At 41.2% G+C, this 19550-nt stretch overlaps 1 protein-coding gene across 2 annotated transcripts in view; it reads right to left on the bottom strand.

Moving 5' to 3' along the window:
- The window catches only part of BBS9 (Bardet-Biedl syndrome 9), a 254546-nt gene that overhangs the window by 93027 nt on the left and 141969 nt on the right, over positions 1 to 19550 (bottom strand). For both annotated transcript variants that reach the window (XM_069958443.1, XM_069958444.1), the window contains 4 exons: positions 11499 to 11639; positions 11020 to 11115; positions 9898 to 10070; positions 4730 to 4882 (listed from right to left, as the gene is read on the bottom strand). In XM_069958443.1, the coding sequence (XP_069814544.1) occupies positions 4730 to 4882; positions 9898 to 10070; positions 11020 to 11115; positions 11499 to 11639 (563 nt within the window). The remainder of the gene's footprint in view (positions 1 to 4729; positions 4883 to 9897; positions 10071 to 11019; positions 11116 to 11498; positions 11640 to 19550) is intronic.

Here is a 19550-nt window from a genome sequence, read left to right on the forward strand (position 1 = left end):
CCATTTACACAGAAAGATTATCTGACAGATTATCTGCCAAAGATTTGAAGCCAAAGCCAGAAATAGACTATAAACAGAGATGAGGTCATAAAGGAAAGCCTGAGATTTCTCCTCTTTTCCAATCCATTCCTGGCTTTGGCTTCAGACCTTTGGCAGATAATCTGTCACATAATCTTTCTGTGTAAATGGACCCTTAGTATCGATCTTTGTATAATTAAAGTGACTGGTTTTTTTCTTCATTTTATTTTTATAACTGTTTTTGCGCAATTTGTTAATGTAATTTATTTTTGTAACTACACAATGTACCTTTGAATACCAACAACTAAAACCTTTAAAAAAAAGTTTTCCCCCTAAAGAACCTAAGCATTTCTGTAGAGAATAAGTTGTTTCTTGTGAATCTTCCTTGATGTCGGCTAGAATGTAGTTGGTATCAGTGAATACAGTGTATGGCTGGGTTCACACACAGTATATTTCAGTCAGTATTTGGTCAGTATTTTGCAACCTTAACCGGAAGTGGATTGAAAACACAAAATTTTCTTATTGTATATATGCTTATACAGGGGAAGCACGGATGTTCAAGTGTATTAATTACACAAAATGTTAGACCTATTTTGATTACTTAAAGAGAACCAATCATGGACGAAAGTTAAAAAAATTTTATTCCTTAATTAGATGCAAATCATAATTTAATTGACATTTGCAAATATAATTAATTATTTTTATTGTCACGTTTTTGAATTATTCCCTTTTTACTTTCCTGTCTCGAGCCGGCTCTTTTCAAAAGAGCCGGCGCGAGACAGGAAACTCCCATCATGCAGAGTGGCAGGAAAGGTTCCCATGATCCTTTGCCTGCCGCTCTGTTAACACACAGTGATCTCGCGCTATACAGCGCAAGATCGCTGTGTATTATCTAAAGTCCCTCTTCTCTAATCTATTTATGAAGATACAGACTGCCTCTGCAGTCTGTATCTTTATACTTTACCTAATCCTCTTCTTCGGTGCAGCAAGGCCGGCGGCGCCATCTTGATTACGTCACTTGCGTTCCAGCGGTGGAACGCAAGGCCCGTAATCAAGATGGCGGTGCCCGGCCTTGCGGCACTGAAGCAGAGGATAGGTAAAGTATAAAGCTACAGACTGCAAATGCAGTCTGTATCCTCATGAAGTCTATCTATGAAGATACAGACTGCCTTTGCAGTCTGTATCTTTATACTTTACCAGATCCTCTGTTCCCTGGCTGTTCCGGCGGCGCCGCCATCTTGATGACGTCACTTGCGTTCCAGCTGTGCGTTCCAGCGTGACGTCATCAAGATGGCGGCGCCGCCGGAACAGCCAGGGAACAGAGGATCTGGTAAAGTATAAAGATACAGACTGCAAAGGCAGTCTGTATCTTCATAGATAGACTTCATGAGGATACAGACTGCATTTGCAGTCTGTAGCTTTATACTTTACCAGATCCTCTGTTCCCTGGCTGTTCCGGCGGCGCCGCCATCTTGATGACGTCACGCTGGAACGCACAGCTGGAACGCAAGTGACGTCATCAAGATGGCGGCGCTCACCGGAACAGCCAGGGAACAGAGGATCAGGTAAAGTATAAAGATACAGACTGCAAAGGCAGTCTGTATCTTCATGAATAGACTTAGGGAGAGATGTACTGTCATAATAGGGACAGTTATATTTAGGTGATTGGTTCTCTTTAAGGGTAGAAATTCATATTCTTTGATCAAGTCCAGCTAATCAAGCACTGCTTTATCTTCTAGAACCCAGTGGTAGCGGCAGTGCACGTTCATAACCTACTGGTGTAGTCTCTTTTTACTTGTGAACCAGTGGGCCACTGATAACCAAGAGATTTATTTCCCATTTTAAGGGCCTTTTACAGGGGCCGATTGGTAAGTATACTCTGCTTGTGATATGGAAACTGACAGCAAAGATATATACATATCTGTGCTGTCAGTTTCCTGGGCTGCATGAACGATACTATCTCAATTTCTTGTGTAAAGGCACTGTAAGCGAGCACCCTCCACCTAATCTATTCATCTACAAGGAACCTTTACTCTTCTTAGAAAAAAAAACAAGATAAACTTAGCCCATCCCTTACAGAGTTAGATCACTGTAAACAGATGGATGAATGCCATCAGAGCCAGATGCTTTAGATTACTTTTCCTTAGTAATAATGTGACCTCTTCTTGTTTATAACATGGACATCTCTGTCATTTGCTAATGCCACCTAAAGTATAACCTTCTACTTTGTGGTTGAGAAATACAAATATACCCTTCAGAGCCTAAAAGTATAAAATATCTTCTTTTATTTTCCGCATGTATTTGCTTTTGAAGAACTCAGTTTTATGTTGTTGTTTTTTTTAAGTTTTAACATCACGTTAACATGATTTTTGTTTTGTATTTTTACTGTAATGAGCATAAATGCCTAACTTACTTAGTATGGTATTCCATAGCATACTTTATGCTTTATCATACCTAATGGTCTACTATTTAAGTGCAACATTCCTTTTATTTGTGGAAACTTTGTTCCCTTAAGGTATGCATTTGCTGGAGCCATGTAACATATTTTACATATTTAGATATCTGGTTATACTTTTACTAAATCACCTTTTTTGACCACTACCTCCCCAATACACATGCTTAGCTCAGCCTTCAGAATGAAGAGAGAAGGGTGAAATCTGATAACCCAAATACAGCTGATGGTCTTGCCACAGGTTTGATGACCATACAGTAGGTCTAGTGTATAAGGCAAGTTTAATGACAAACCCTGATTATACTTATGACATTTTTAATGTAAATTACTAACACAGAATGCATACTGGCATTTTCTCAGCTGATCTAGCTGATCTTTGCATTCAGATTCTGTTTTAAAGTATAACGTTCTTTGCTGCACACAGCTATTACAGTGCAGCTTTCATTTCAAATTCTGTCCTTAAAAATGAGAGATGCACTTTGCGGCAAATCACGGCCTGATCAAAGTATCACGCCTACAAGAAATGGGTAGAAATTGAGAAAATATGGTTTGCTCCATTTTATCCCAATTCATTTCTATGGCACGTTTCTCCTCCTCCTTCTTCCCACCTGTCCCTCTTAGGTCCCATGCGTTTCACCTTATCAGTTTGGGCTTCCTGTGCTGTGAAGTTTAGTTTTTTTTCCTCTGCCTATCCTCTCAACTCCTTCCTACTTTTTCCTGACTTCTCCCCGAGTCTTGATTCAGTGACTGTCCGGACCTGGGGCAACCGGATGCTTTTCCAGTTTGCTGATGTAGTGGACCCCGTATCCCGCACCTTGCTCCCTTTTGCAAAGCTAGTGGATAGAAATAAGCTCTCTGCTGGAGACGGATCTTTTTACCTTAATATTCGTCATCTCATGCTCCACTGCTTGGGTATGCTCACGGTTGCCAAACCGACAGCGTTCAAACAACTGGTGCGCATGGGCACTTCCACTAGCAGACTGATTTCTGCCATTTACAGTATCCTCAACTCCCCTGTCACCGATACCCCCATAAGACATAAATATATGGATAAATGGGAGGCTGCACTGGGTCGAGAGATTTCCCCTGAATGTTGGAGCATTATCTGGGACAGGGTGGCTACCTCCTCAATCTGTACCACTTATAAGGAGACACACTATAAAGTTATGATGCATTGGTACCATACCCCTGAGCTCCTCCACAGGTTGAACAGCTCCATCTCTCCTATGTGTTGGAGATGCAATGGTGCTATAGGGTCCTTATATCATATATTCTGGGAATGCCCACTGATTGCCGGATTCTGGGAGGATGTTTGTCGCCTTGCCACTAGGATTCTTGATCACCCTATCTCCATGGACCCGGATTTGTGTTTGCTTAATCTGACGCCCAAACAGTTAAGGAAAAAAGTCTCTAAATTGCTTCTGGTGATACACACCGCGGCTAAAATCTTAATTGCTAGGTCCTGGAAGCAAACATCCCCCCCATCCCTCTCATGCCTACTCACTAGAGTAAAAGAACTACGGTCCCTAGAGCGCCTCACGGCCTCGCTTGATAACAAAATGGAGTTGTTTGACCAGATATGGGCTCCCTAGGATGAACGCTACCCCCCTGTTCGTGTGTAAATGGATGGATCTTGCAGCCTCTTCTTGCTCCCCTATCTGTTCTTCCATTAGTCTCCCCCCCCCTGTCATGTCTAAGAGTTACTACATTGTTATGCTCTGAGTTCATTTCTGTTTGGTTGTGTATGGCTGACTGCCTGTTGGCTTGGTGTTGTATTATGCTTACCCTTGTGCCTTACGACGCTTATGCATTTGTTTTTACATATGAGATACACCCTTTTGGGGTATACTAACTTCCTTCTATTTGTATTAAGCTGTCTTACTGAAACGTAATCTCCCTGTTTGCTCTATGTTTATTTTGAAAAATGTCAATAAAAATTACATTTATAAAAAAAAAAAAATGAAAGATGCACTGTCACTGGCTGCTATAGGCAACAAAGATAGTTTTCTTTTAGACACTTATTGATAATAGTTTTTTTTTTATTGAGAAAAGCCCATAATGTCCTAAATCATAATTATTCTTCATTCCTTCTAACTAGAGGTTACTGCTTTGGTAACCTTCTTGTATTAGCCAAAATATAATCAACACTGGTACAACTGCTTTTGACAATTGTGCAGCTCTGGTAACTACTGTATAACACATTTCTATTAATTTCCATACTTTAACCAAATAGTAACCATTGAAAACAATCCAACTTACCTGTCTGTAGGTGCCATCCAGTAAAGTGTCAAGATTTTGAAGTGGAGCAGGTGTCTTATCTTTGAATCTTGTCAACAGCAGTTTTTGAATTGCACGAAATTGTATAGCCCGTTCAGACAGCAGTTTTTCATACCTCTCTGTATTCATTCGCAACTGGGGGAAATAAAAATAAATAGTTTAATAAGAAGTAGTAATATTTACATATTGTGACAAAGAATGTGTGGCAGCTAGGAATTGGTCTGATCTGTTAGTTTGTGTATTATCAGTCACTCAATCAAAGGTTAAATCTGGGGGGGGGGAATTATGTTATTCAATTACATAGCTTTTTTTATTTTTGTTCCGAATGTTAACATCATTTTTTTTTTTAAATGCAAACGTGTACAGTTGCAGCACATGATAGTCATGTCGCAATGTTTCGTTACTGCATAACATGGCTGGCATAGCACGTTAGCTCTTCATGCGGTACCACGTTTAGCTCTACACACAAGTGCAATATACAGTAAGCTAGGGATGCTTTATGCATCCGTAGTTTACTGATAATAAATTCTCAGGGCCAGGTGCACCACAAAAGACCATGGGAATCTTTCCTTCCCCACTACACTGCAAGTCAAAGCTGCTAAATGCCATCAAAACTATACAAAGAAGTATGGACATCTGATAAGGGCGAATGTCTCTATTCTTTGCAAAGCATATCACGCTACACTAGGGTAATCCATTTTGCACAAGATCCATGCCTTCTTTAATGCTGCCACAAACTACATCTATATACAGTATACACATGTTGCAAGAGAGTATCAAAGCTGAATGTTATCAGATTTACAAAAATTAACATTTTAAAGCGTACCTGTTAGTGTTTTCAAACTTTAGGCTTTTAAACTTCCGCAATTCAGAAGCAAATGTTGGGTTGCTGTGGAGTTGCACTGACAAGTTATTTAACTCAATACATCTTGTGGAGTTTTGGACATTTTCACAGCCACCCAAACTTCTGTTGGCGACTGTCTCTGCATGGAGAAGTTTAAAAGACCTAACTTTGACAAGTACGCATCAAATTTATATTAGTTATTGATCTCAATGTCTTCCAATATAGCATAATGACAACAAGAAAAAAGTCATACAGGAATTGCTGACTGGAAACCAAATGTGGAAAAAATGGACAGCAAAAGTAACCTTCATACACATACAAGGATAATCCTATTAGTAAATAACTTAATCCTGCACTCTTACATGAGTTGGCACGTCACCCAGAAATGATTTCCCAATGAAGACCAGAACACTATTTCTAATGAGCAAAGAATTTCAACTGGATTTCCTCTGGAAAATACGTGCCAGAAAGTAGTAATGTTTTTAAATACATGACATTCCTCTGGTCAGGGATAAAACAAAGATTTATGTTTTGTGGATAGCTGATAACGTTTTCGCAAGCCTCAAACACACAGTGCTAGCATCGCTCTAATATGTTTAAAATTTATTTTCCACCAGCCACTGCTTCTTACGATTCTGAGTTTAGTATAAACCAAGTGCACCTTTGCCAATATCACGGGAGTTTATTCAATCTGCTGGATGTAGGAAAAGCTAAATAGGAAACTGTTGCAAAGACTGAGTGATAAAACACTTACACTTACCATATCTATGGTTAAAGCCAAATGAGTTTTTGGAACTTTTATTTCTTGGTAAAAAACAGTAGACTATGAGGAAAACATTTTTGACTAGTAACAGCAAAACACAAAATGGACTAAAAAATTAAGGGTACGTTCACACAACATATTTTGAGGTGTAAATTCGTCTGTAAATGATCATTATCATTATTTATGGCCATAGTTATACAAACACAGACATATTCTTGCCTCAAAAAACATTTCAAAAACACCTTAAACTGTATCAAACCTACAGATCTGGCCTCTGATTGATATCATCTCCTGCGCTAAACCACTGTACCCTAATGGCCCTATTACACAAACAGATTATTTGACAGATTTTTTAAGCCTAAAGGCCCTATTCCACGGAACGATTATTGGCCGTATTCGGTCCATATCAGCCGTTAGGGCCGATAATCGTCCCGTGGAATAGAAGGCAACGATCAGCAAACATCGTTCATGTCGGCTGATCGTTGCAGTTTGTTTTTCAACTGCCATCGCTCCATGGAATAGGAGCGTCGGCAGCAGACGCTGCTATATGCTATGGGCTGCCCAGACGATCTAGCCATCACTCAGGCGGCATCCCCCCCCCTCCCCCCGCAGCACCTCGTGGCCCCTAACACACTCACCTGCTCACTGCCGACATGTGGAATAGCGGCGGCAGTGAGTGGGGAACGAGGAGCAAACGAGCACTGACAGCGCTCGTTTGCTCCTCCAGTCGGGCCATGGAATATGGGGCTCCTTGAGAAGAGGAGAAATCTCAGTCTTTCCTTTATTACCTTTTCTCTGTTTATAGTCCATTCCTGGCTTTGGCTCAAACAAAATCTGTCAGATAATCTGTTGGTGTAATAGGTCGCTAACTTGACCATCTCCCTGTCATATACATATATATCTTAATTAGGACATTTAACCCCTTAATGACATATGAAATACAGGTACCCTGGTAGCAGCCGGGGACCAGGGGTAATAGCCAGCACACAGAAAGCTGATCAATTGTAAAGGCAGCCCAGGGCCTCTGCTAGGCCTTGGATGCTCCACGAATTGGTGATTGCTACAGGCTGCTTTCAGCAGCCTCTAGTAATCCAGTGCCTACCCCCAACATTTGGGGAAAATTGTGTAATTAAAGTAAAATTGGTGTTGCAAAAAACAGAAAAAAAAAGACCTCATATGGGTCCATAGAAACATCTAAAGCAAATCTGTTGTCGCCTCTTTTTTCTTAATTGATCACACTGACGCGGGGATGCTGGTGGTATGGTCCTTTTTTGAAACATAGCGCGGATCCAATCATTTCCCAAGCACTGGCCCGCCCCGAAGCCCTGCTGGGGGCAGGCCCACTAACCCCTAGTGTGGCAATATTCCCTCCCCTCTGTGACACGGTTCTATTTATTCTAATGGAGATGCGTCACAGAGAGTAGGTGGTTTTGTCACACTCGGGGGCGGCAGGTCTGCACCCAGGGCTCCAGGAAAGCTGATGTTTGGAAAAGACCGGTGGCAAATGCAAAAACCGAGCAGCGTTTCAAACAAAAGGACCGCACCATCAAGATCCCTGCAAAGGCACTGATCGATTAAGGTTAAATAAAAGCAACAATGTACCTCATGATATATTCGCTTTAAGCGGGTGACAGAAGGGAAAAAAAAAACAAAAGTGTAAGAACAAAATTGTCTCCATCATGAAGGGTTTAAGGAAGAATGCATTTATTTACAGTAATCTTTCCTGGGCTATAGAGGCCGGTTATAGTAGAGATAGGTAACTATAAACATACACACACACACACACCACCATCAAGAAATTAGATACAGCACCACCAACTGCCTCATTAACCCCTTAAGGACAAAGCCTGAAATGGCCTTAAGGACCGGGACAATTGTCACTTTTGCGTTTTTGTTTTTTCCTCCTCTCCTTCTAAGACCTATAACGCTTTCATTTTTCCACCTACTGGGCCATGTGAGGGCTTGTTTTTTTTAGGAGCAGGTGTACTTTGTAATGGCATCTTTCAATCTGCCATTAAATGAATGACGAAACCCCCAAAATATCATTTATGGGGTGAACTTGGGTCAAAAAATGAGATTCAGCAAATTTTGGGGGGCTTCCACGTTTACGTAATCCACTTTGCGGTAAAACTGGCATTTTTCCTTTATTCTATAGGTCGGTCTGAACACGGTGATATGCAGGTTTACTAGGTTTTCTTACGTTTTACTATTTTTACTAGCAGTAAAACTTTTTTTTTTTTGCAAAAAGGCATATTTAAAATGGCCGTATTGTGACTCCTATAGCGCATTTATTTTTTCACCTACGGGGTCGTATGGGGTGTCAATTTTTGCATCATGATCTCTAGTTTTTATTATGAACATTTTTTTCTAGATCAAATGTATTGATCGCTTTTTATTAAATTTTTTATACATAAAATGTCATTCAAAAAAAGCAATCTCTGCGGTTTTTTACCGCTTTTTTTTCACGCCGTTCATTGTGCGGGAAAAGTAATGTTTTATTTTAATAGATCGGACGATTACGCACGCTACGGTGTATAATATGTTAATTAACTTTATTACTTTTTATGTGTTTTATGTATGCAATGGGAAGGGGGTGATTTACACTTTTATTGGGGGAGGGGCTTTGGAGCACTTTGTAAAACTTTTTTTTTTTTTTTTTTTATACTTTTATAGTTCCCTTAGGGAACTTTCACATTCATGTATTACATTACATTCACTGATCCCTGCTATGCCATAGCATTGCAGGGATCACTGTTATCTGTGATCTTCTGATTCAGCCTGCACGGAGGTAAGGAGAAGACCTCCGGCAGTCAGGAAAAGCGATCGGTCCCAATCGTTAAGTGCCGGAAATGTTCCTGTCACTTATACCTAAATGCCGCGATCGCAGCGTTTAAGGGGTTAATGGCGGGCGGCCGGTCTTCATCCGGTATGGGGTGGGCTCAGCTTGTGAGCCCGCTCCATAGCCCGGGACCGCAAAAGGGCGTACATTTACGTCCTCCTGCGTTAAGTCCCAGGCAGTGAGGGCGTAAATGTACGCCCATTGTCGTTAAGGGGTTAAAGAATTACAACAACAGCAGTAACAGAGAAGCCCAGGGGGAAACCACAAAGTTCACTATCAACACCTAGGTGCAGTCCCTCTGGCAATTTTACCTCAGGAAGAGGGAGAGTTGCTTCCAATGACAAGGATATTCATTTCTTTTTTCAGCGATTCTCTCTCCTTCCTGATTTCCCCTCACTGTAGTCAGCTACAATTTCATCAGGACAACCTCCTCCCATTTGCTCTATTAAGGCTTATGAAGGTAAAACAAAGGAGACCCTAGTGATCCCAATGTACTAGAGCAAAGGGCAGCTATCACTCTGGAGGAGCCAGTACTACCAAGTATGTGTTTCAGCCAGGAGCTGTGATTTTAACTTTTCAACTAATGCTGTATATGCGGACAACTACTGTCAGGACAACCAGACAAATTCTATTTTCAACAGTTTGAAATTCTTTGCATAGTCACATTTACTTCAGAATATGACAACATATAAGAAATAATGTACCTCAAAGTGTTGGTCAATAAGCTCAAAGTATTCTTGCAGTGGAATTGGTCCAGAGAATGAACATGTAAAGTCTTTAATGCCTTGCTTTAGGAAATACTCTTCAAAGCGCACAATGAGCTCTTTTACAATAAGCCAAAGGTCCTCAAACTTTTCACTCTGGATTCTGTATCTCTCTAAAGCACAAAAGGTAGAATAAACTATTTTTAGTTAGGAAAAAAACATAAGTTTACACTTTAGGTAAGGGTTATAAGAAAAAAAACTCATATAAAACATACATCATGTAATGCAGAAGAGGATAAACTACTAATTCCTAACTTTTAAAATAAGTAAAAAGTAAAGATAAACTAAAGGTTTGAAGACCCATGAGTGGTCGCCCGCTTCTTCTTTATGAAAGGGCTGTACCTCAAATATATGTTTGCCAAGTTCAGGCCCCATCTTCTCCAATGCAGATAAGGAACAGTGATCAAACTTATCACTTATCACTACAACCCTCACCACATCCTACAAGTGATAAAGTATCATAGTAATTCATACTACAGGAAATGCACATAATCGGAAAAAGACATTTTGCAATATTGTTAGAGAGCTAGACAGTAGACAATGGGACTGTCCGTAAAACAGATGTTGCTAGGTAAAAAAAAAGATCCCATGTATGACAGAAACATTAACACTCCACTTTCACTGAACTCTTCCTGTTTTAAGTATAAGGCAAGTGCAGTAAATAAATATTATATATATTTTATCTGAAATAGTAAGTCAACAGCACCCATTTACACCAAATGAACTGGTAGTCTCCTGTTACGCAAGGTATGAAGCTTAGAGGCAATTCTTTGATTTTAACCCTCTTCCAAAAGTAAACTTTTATTGATGGATACTAGATCATTTTAAAAAAAAAAGTGTAATTGCTGAATAGAACATGTGTTTATTTATATGGTTCCCATATATTCACCAGGCCATGTGCACATTTCTATTATATAATAGATCCAACATATGTATCATGGCTTATACAATGCCAAGTAATCACAGTGCCAGTGTGAGTAAAGCATAGCTAGAACCACAGCAATTATTGGTCATAGTAATATATAATCATGCAGTATATGCCAAATTTGTAAAATCACTTACGTGACGTTTTTGATGCTAGGAGCGCCACTTTTTGCCCAGCAAGTAATTGGAATCCTAAGACACTCACTTGATCATCATCACCACGTTCTACAAAATCTAAAAGAAAAAATAATTATTTTTAATACCCACCTTAGGAATTATGTCACTCCCATTCTGATGCTTCTCAGTTTCACTGCTGCAGTCGATGACCCAGTGCCTTGCAAACCAGAGATGTGACCACTGCAGTGGCCATAGTGGTGACACAGTACAGCCAGTAATTGGCTAGAACATATGCCTCAGTTACAAGTGCAGAAACCAGAGAGACATGGGAAGCACTGGAGCAGGAGCAGCAAGGGATTGGTAAGGCGAATACAACGTCTTCAATTTTACAATATTCTAGGCATCTTTAAAAAAGGTTTAAGCAGCCAGACAACGCCAATAATTAATCTATTATAAAAAAAAAAAAAAACATCTGAGTACTTAGAAGACTACATTCTCACCTGGAAACAGATTAACCAGATTAACAGGAGGTTTGTTGGTGTCTATAGTCAATTTGTGGTTTGCTGCTTTTGATGGTTGTATAGGTAAACAAACCAGACGTAATGGAAGCCGAAATTTACACTGAGCAACCCGAGGAACACCTGAATAATGAGAAATAACACGTCAGAAAGTATGTTAGCATGTAAAGGAGAGCAGAATTAAAACACCTGGTGGGTTCCACACCCGTAAATGGGTGTGTGATATTGCAGCTTAACTTCAATGATGCTGAGCTGCTACAATGAAAGACAAAACCAAATCACTTATGTAACCCCTGGAAATTTGTGGTGCTGCTTCCATGTTTTGCTACTCTTGTATAATTCCATTAAATTAGTATTCCCACGTCATTTTTTAGCCCCTATCCAAAAAATGGGGACGTAACCGCCCCCAATGAATAGTGCTCATAGCACGCCTGCACTTCCTTCATTCTCTAATAGTGGAGAGTGGAGTTCAGAGATCCGAACCATTTGATGGCCTTATAGACAATGAATGAAGTGCAAGCCCGCAGTGGTCGTGCAAGCATGCCGACTGCATCAGGGCAGGGCAATTAAGTCTCCATTCTTGGGATTAGTGGGTATCCTGGAAGTTGGATCCCCAGCGATAAGCTTGGTATGCCTTAATCTATGAATAAGGGATAACAAGCTTAAAGGGAAACTCCAGGTAGAGGTAAAAAATAAATAAATAAATAAACCTGTTGCAGAAGCTTATAGCATTGCTTACCTGTCTAACCCAGTTTGCAAAAATCCATTTGCTTTGGGGGTCTTTTTTCTGTATTGTGTGGCTGTACTTCCTGGTTGAGCAGTTTTACACAATACTACAATTTCCAGAATGCATTTCTTTCCCTCAGCTGTTCATCACAGTCCTCCACTCTGTCCATTCCCCACCCAAAACTGTTGCAGAACATCTAGGCTGTGTTTACACATTGCAGTTTCATTGTGTTACTGAATTAATTGCAGTACTTTATCATTTTATTGTGGCCCTACCCCCAGAGCATGCTGTACTCTCTACCTGTAACACTACACAGCACACTGTATTCTCTACCTGTAACACCACACAGCACACTGTATTCTCTACCTGTAACACCACACAGCACACTGTATTCTCTACCTGTAACACCACACAGGACACTGTATTCTCTACCTGTAACACCACACAGCATTCTGTATTCTTTACCTGCAACATCACACAGCACGCTGTATTCTCTACCTGTAACACCACACAGCACGCTGTATTCTCTACCTGTAACACCACACAGCACACTGTATTCTCTACCTGCAACATCACACAGCACACTGTATTCTCTACCTGTAACACCACACAGCACGCTGTATTCTCTACCTGTAACACCACACAGCACGCTGTATTCTCTACCTGTAATACCACACAGCACACTGTATTCTCTATCTGTAACACCACACAGCACACTGTATTCTCTACCTGTAACACTACACAGCACACTGTATTCTCTACCTGTAACACTACACAGCACACTGTATTCTCTACCTGTAATACCACACAGCACACTGTATTCTCTACCTGTAACACCACACAGCACACTGTATTCTCTACCTGTAACACCACACAGCACGCTGTATTCTCCACCTGTAACACCACACAGCATTCTGTATTCTCTACCTGCAACATCACACAGCATGCTGTATTCTCTACCTGCAACACCACACAGCACACTGTATTCTCTACCTGTAACATCACACAGCACGCTGTATTCTCTACCTGTAACACCACACAGCACGCTGTATTCTCTACCTGTAATACCACACAGCACACTGTATTCTCTACCTGTAACACCACACAGCACGCTGTATTCTCTACCTGTAACACCACACAGCACGCTGTATTCTCTACCTGCAACACCACACAGCACACTGTATTCTCTACCTGTAACACCACACAGCACACTGTATTCTCTACCTGTAATACCACACAGCACTCTGTATTCTCTACCTGTAACACCACACAGCGCGCTGTATTCTCTACCTGTAACACCACACAGCGCGCTGTATTCTCTACCTGTAACACCACACAGCACACTGTATTCTCTACCTGTAACACCACACAGCATGCTGTATTGTCTTAAACTAAACATATAGATACACCCAGCGCAGATAATTAGTGGGTCAGTCAGAATAAGGAGGATTATATAGGTGACAAATACCTGTATGGAAATCCAGCTGGAAAGGTGAATATGTCACTTGCCCAGATGCCGATATCAATGGAGTTCAGCCGAAGTCCACATCCAGCTTTTATGCAGTGTAGAGAAGTTAATCAATGGGAAGAAATCTTCTGAACTCGGCAGATGCTCCGGCCGGTAGCACTGCACATAACTTCATCAGGGAAGGTTCTGATGAAGGTGTCCGTGTACACTAAAATGCATAGGATAACTTCTGGCTTGCACTAGGATCCATACCTAAGGAGAGTGACGTCACTCAGGATCCCACTTTTTTGCCACGGAAAACTGGACTGTGTGAACTTATGTGCAGTGCTACCGGCCGGAGCATCTGCCTAGTTCAGAAGATTTCTTCCCATTGATTAACTTCTCTACACTGCATAAAAGCTGGATGTGGACTTCGGCTGAACTCCATTGATATCGGCATCTGGGCAAGTGACATATTCACCTTTCCAGCTGGATTTCCATACAGGTATTTGTCACCTATATAATCCTCCTTATTCTGACTGACCCACTAATTATCTGCGCTGGGTGTATCTATATGTTTAGTTTATGATCTGTATAATTGGGGGAATATAGGGTGTCCCCCACACACCTAGCAGCATTTATATATTTTCTTGTATACAGCGCTAGTGAGCATATCAACACACGGTGTATACTAACACAGTGAGTTGACTGCATTACCAATATGCTGTATTGTCTACCTGTAACACCAGACATCATGCTGTATTCTCTACCTGTAACACAGATGTTGGAATAAAGTAAAGAACTTTTTGAATTTAATTTCATTTTTTTTCTTCTCATCTTCACGCATGTATTATGATCTAGCATCTTTTATCTTTGAAGTTGAGCCCCACAGTAAGGACTTTATCTAATATTATCTTACATGGGATATACTGTTTGTGCCTCATTTTCTGTGCAGGTGGGATTGGCAGTGCCGGCTCTGATCCTCTGTGACATTTAGCATCATTTAATTGTGTTACTGCTTAATTTTTGTGAAGACGGTGCACAACTGCAATGAAACTCCAACACGTGTGAACGTAGCCCTAATTTCACTGCAGATCAGTGAAGTTGCAGCACCTGCTTCTGTTACTTCTTACCTGCTGAGGTGTAGGCTAAAGGCTAATGAGGTCAGGGCTGGTGAATCACTCAGGGGATTGGGGGATCCAGCCAAGCCTCCTGTGACATCATGCCCTGCCCCCTGTCTGCATCATCAGCCTGATCTCAGCATACACAGACAATGTGAGACAGAGGCATGGAAGATTTGTCTCCTAAGGTGGGAGAGCAGTGGGAGACAACGTGGACTGGCACAAAGGCCAGTTTTCTTCACTTCCTGGGTGTCAATCAGCTAGCAGTGTGGCAGAACCGCACAGATGTGCTAATACATAATATAGACACATCTATATAACTTTTAATGAATTTTTAATAGAAAAAAGTTTTCCTTATCTGGAGTTCCCCTTTAAATTATCCCCATCCTATCAGAGTTGATTAATAGATTTCTCCCTTTTTCTGTATAGGCAGACGTTTATCAATCGGTCTGGTGGGGGAGGAAGAAGCCTCTGGGGCCACCCTGATGATGCATGGTTTATAGGCAGTATGAAAGTGATGACTGGCAATAATGCATTTCTTTCTAAAACATTTATAATACATATAACTTGATATGGGTAGCTCCAGCATTTCACTTTTTCCTTCAGTCCGAGAGACCTTCAATGGGGCAGTAGAAGCAATACCGAAGGTACTTCAAAACTCAGTGAGGGTCTGGGAGCCCCAGATAACATACAATCGTCAACTATTCTGTAGATAGGTGATAAATGTATTTCATGTGAAGATCCCTTTAATGCATATTACATATTAATACAGGAGGTTTATGTTTATTGCCATGGACAGGACTGGATCCTGCCCTGTATCATCAAAAAAACTATATATATCTTCAATATGAAGCAAACAGTAAGGATATTTACTAAACTATATTCTACATCACTTACTGTTAGCAAAGCTCAGTTTTATAACGTGTACATGGATATTTTTGCCGCTGCCAAGGTTTCCAAATTCCCTCGAGTATATGGTAAATGGAAATTAGATTAGGCACTGGCTGAAATATGTATCTTTAGTTCTGTGTGGTGTAACAATATAGTGTCCAAATATACCTGCATGCTTTTCCAGATCCCTGTTAAAATTCATAACATTATAACACTCTCGCCATGTATCAGATTTATTTCATGGCATCCAATCAATTTCCACAGGCATCTCAACTCAGTATTTATTAAAGACACGTATACAATCAGGCTCCATAGCCAAATGTCTCATAGATTATATCACAAGGAAACATGCCTTTAATAACCAACCTCAGCCTAAATCTTTGTAAAAAGAGGCTGGCTGAAATACCTCTGTATTTATATTGAAACAAAGGACAAAATCAGACTAACGTGCGATTAACTGGAAATTAGGCTCACCTGTCCCCAACTTGTCAGTGGTCACATGGCTTGGTCTGCAACTTTTTCAGATCTAAATCTTATCAAGCATCTGTGGCATGTGCTGGTAAAAACTTGTATGATCTATAGAGGCACCATCTCAAAATTTAAAGGATTTACTGCTAATCTTAAATGCTATTGCCAGTGGATGCCTTCAGAAATCTAGTCAGTGCCTCAAATAGTTTTCCTTGCATGAGGAGGAGCTACACAATATTAACCCCTTCAGGACCGTTCTTTCCTTCTTGCGTTTAAAAGGCCGTAGCACTTCCTTTTTTTTCACCTACAGACCCACACCAACCCTTATTTTTTGCACCACTAATTGTACTTTGCAATGACAGACTTAATTCTTCCATAAAATATGCTGAGAAACCGGGCAAAAAATATTTGCGCAGTGAAATTTAAAATAAAACGCAATTTTTTTTGTTATTGGGGGGGGGGGGAGCTGTTTACAGTGTGTTTGCCCTATGGTAAAACTGACATGTTATCTATGTTCCTCAAGTCAGTACGATTACAACGATATGTAACTTGTATAACTTTTATTTTATTTGACGGCTTTTAAAAAATCTAAATGCTCCTTAAAATTGCTCTATTACCATGCTTATAACGCTTTTATCCTTTGTTCCATGGGGCTGAGTGAGGTGTACTTTCTATCTGTACCTTGATTGCGTATATGCAATTTTTTTATTGCTTTTTATTATTTTTCTGGATTTGATGCGACCAAAAATGCACAATTTTGCACTTTGGCAGGTTTGGACGATTACTAGAGATGAGCGGAACTTTCGGACTTTCGGTCCGAAAGCCGCTCACTCCAGTGCGATGCTTGCGATCCCGGGTGCATAGTTGCTCTCCTGGGAATCTGCGGCCAAGATCTTCCAGGGAATTCAAGATACATTCCCTGGAAATCCTGGGAAAAGGGGGGTGATTGAAACTTTTATTAGGGGAGGGGATTTTTATTGATGAAAAAATTATTAGGGGAGGGGATTTTTTTTTTTAACATAGTAATTAGAAGTCCCCTGGGGGACTTCTATATACACAGCATTGATCTCCCATCTGCATATATAATAGAGCATCAATCCATTAGATCGGTGCTCTGTTGGTCTGGACTACTGCAGACCAGATCAGCAGAATACTGAGCCGGGATCAGTGTCATTCCAACGCTGAGGCCCGGCCGGGTAAGTTAAATTGATCGCCCCTCCGCAATTGCATCGCGGGGGGGGGGGGGTGTTATTCACTCACTAGACCACTAATGAAGGTTACAAACAGCAATTTAGATGCAGCTGTCAGCTATGACAGCTGCATTTAAATGGCTCATTAGTGGGCGCGGCGATCGGACCGCGCCCGCTAATGGCAACAGTCCAGGGTATTATTAACACCCGGGATCGCAGCAGTTCAGAGCCCTACATGACTGAGGACGTACAGTTACGTCCTTGGTCGTGAAGGCGTTAAGTAGGTGGTTTTAAAGGGAACCAATCACACAGAAAATCACCCTAATGATAAGGAAACGTGCTGGCACATCACCCAGCACGCTTCCCAAACATCCCCCTGTACCCTCCGTGCCCCCCCTCTATTAGACCGTATTCTTAGTTTTATGATGCCCCAAGCTGTATGTAAATGCCGGGCAAGTAGTCACGGTGGGCGGTCCTGGGCGGTGGAATAGCTGTAATCACACCCAGAGGGGCGTGATTGAAAGACCTGCATTCTACCAACGTCACCCGGGGCCTGCGTTCCACGGCGGCGGTGTGCCGATGTCTTCAGGATGCCGCGCATGCGCAGTGCGCCAGAATCTTCTCCCGCAGTACAGCGCATGCGTGGCATGCAAAAGAAGTCGCCGCGCCGCCGACGTGTAACGCGGGCCCCGGGTGACGTCGGCAGAATGCAGGTCTTTCAATCACGCCCCTCTGGGTGTGATTACAGCTAATTCGCTGCACAGGACCATGACTAGATCCGCCCAGGACTGCCCACCGTGACTACTTGCCCGGCATTTACATACAGCGCGGGACATCATAAAAGTAAGAATACGGTCTAATAGAGGGGGGGCAAGGAGGGTACAGGGGGATGTTTGGGAAGCATGCTAGGTGATGTGCCAGCACATTTCCTTATCATTAGGGTGGTTTTTTGTGTGATTGGTTCCCTTTAATTTGTACCTGTCATTTAAAATATTTTTGCAGAAATCACTAGTACAAGCGATTTTAAGAAACTCTGTAATAGGCTTTATCAGGCAAAAAAAAGCCTCTTTCTGTACTCAAACAGGTGTTTTGCAGGATCCCCCGGCTTCCTTACTTTTTATCTGTTCATTATCTGTCTACATTAGAGAGGAGCAAAGTGAAGACAGGTTTGCCAAGTCCACTGTAATCTATAGGGGGGCCAAGGGAGATAAGTGAGAGGGAAGAGATTTAGAGGTCAGAAAGCTCAGTGTTGGTCATGGAACTTGGTGAGATAAGATTGTAGGATGCAGTGCTGCCTTTTCTCCTCTCCGTGCACACTCATCCCCCATCGGCCCCTCCATAGACCATAATGGTCACAGAAAACCTGCTTCTTCTGAAGTGAGGCAGGAGGCTGCAAACAACTTTGAGTAGAGAAGGAAACTTTTTTGCTTAATAAAACTTTTTACAGAGTCTCTTAAAATCACGTGTACTATTGATACTTATTGATTTCTGCAAAGTAACGTTTAAATGACAGTTACACTTTAATGATATATAACATACATTTAATGCAGTATTCAGAGGGGAACTTTTATTTATAATTGTGCCAAGTCTGGTGGAAAACATAAAAAAATACATATTTTCACATTCCTCACTCCTCCATCGCCGATTCCAGTACACATATCTTTGTGTGTTGGGGTCATTAAGTGGTATTGCTCATTTAGCCAATCAATGGCTGAGGCAGGACACGGATGTAGCCAATACCACATGTCAAGCCAAAACACAGGAAGTGCTATGCTTTGATATCGACTCATGAGAACTGTGGTGATGGGTTGAGCACAATTGTTGATAGAAGTTCCTCCCCCCATTTGCCTGTAACCATTAATAATAATTTTGAAGGTTTTCAATAGCTTCTTTGTGAAACAACACTAATCAGACCTTTGTTACCTGGCCCCATTGACTTTCAGCATCTCTCTTTCACTTTTCAGATATCTGAAACACAGACCCATTACATGGATGAAAGTCCTAACTATAGTTAACATGATGGCCATTTGTTTGGAATGATTAAAGGCATGCTGTTGACTACACCCATTACCAAAATTAGATGCCACATTATAATTATTGGCTGCTAAGGCTGGGAATCCATAACAAATCTGTAGCCACAGGAGATCACTTCCACCCCTAACTCAGCCTTAGTTGTCAATCAATAGATAA

This window comes from Dendropsophus ebraccatus, chromosome 2, assembly GCF_027789765.1.
Source record: "Dendropsophus ebraccatus isolate aDenEbr1 chromosome 2, aDenEbr1.pat, whole genome shotgun sequence".
In the NCBI taxonomy this organism is placed as follows: domain Eukaryota; kingdom Metazoa; phylum Chordata; class Amphibia; order Anura; family Hylidae; genus Dendropsophus; species Dendropsophus ebraccatus.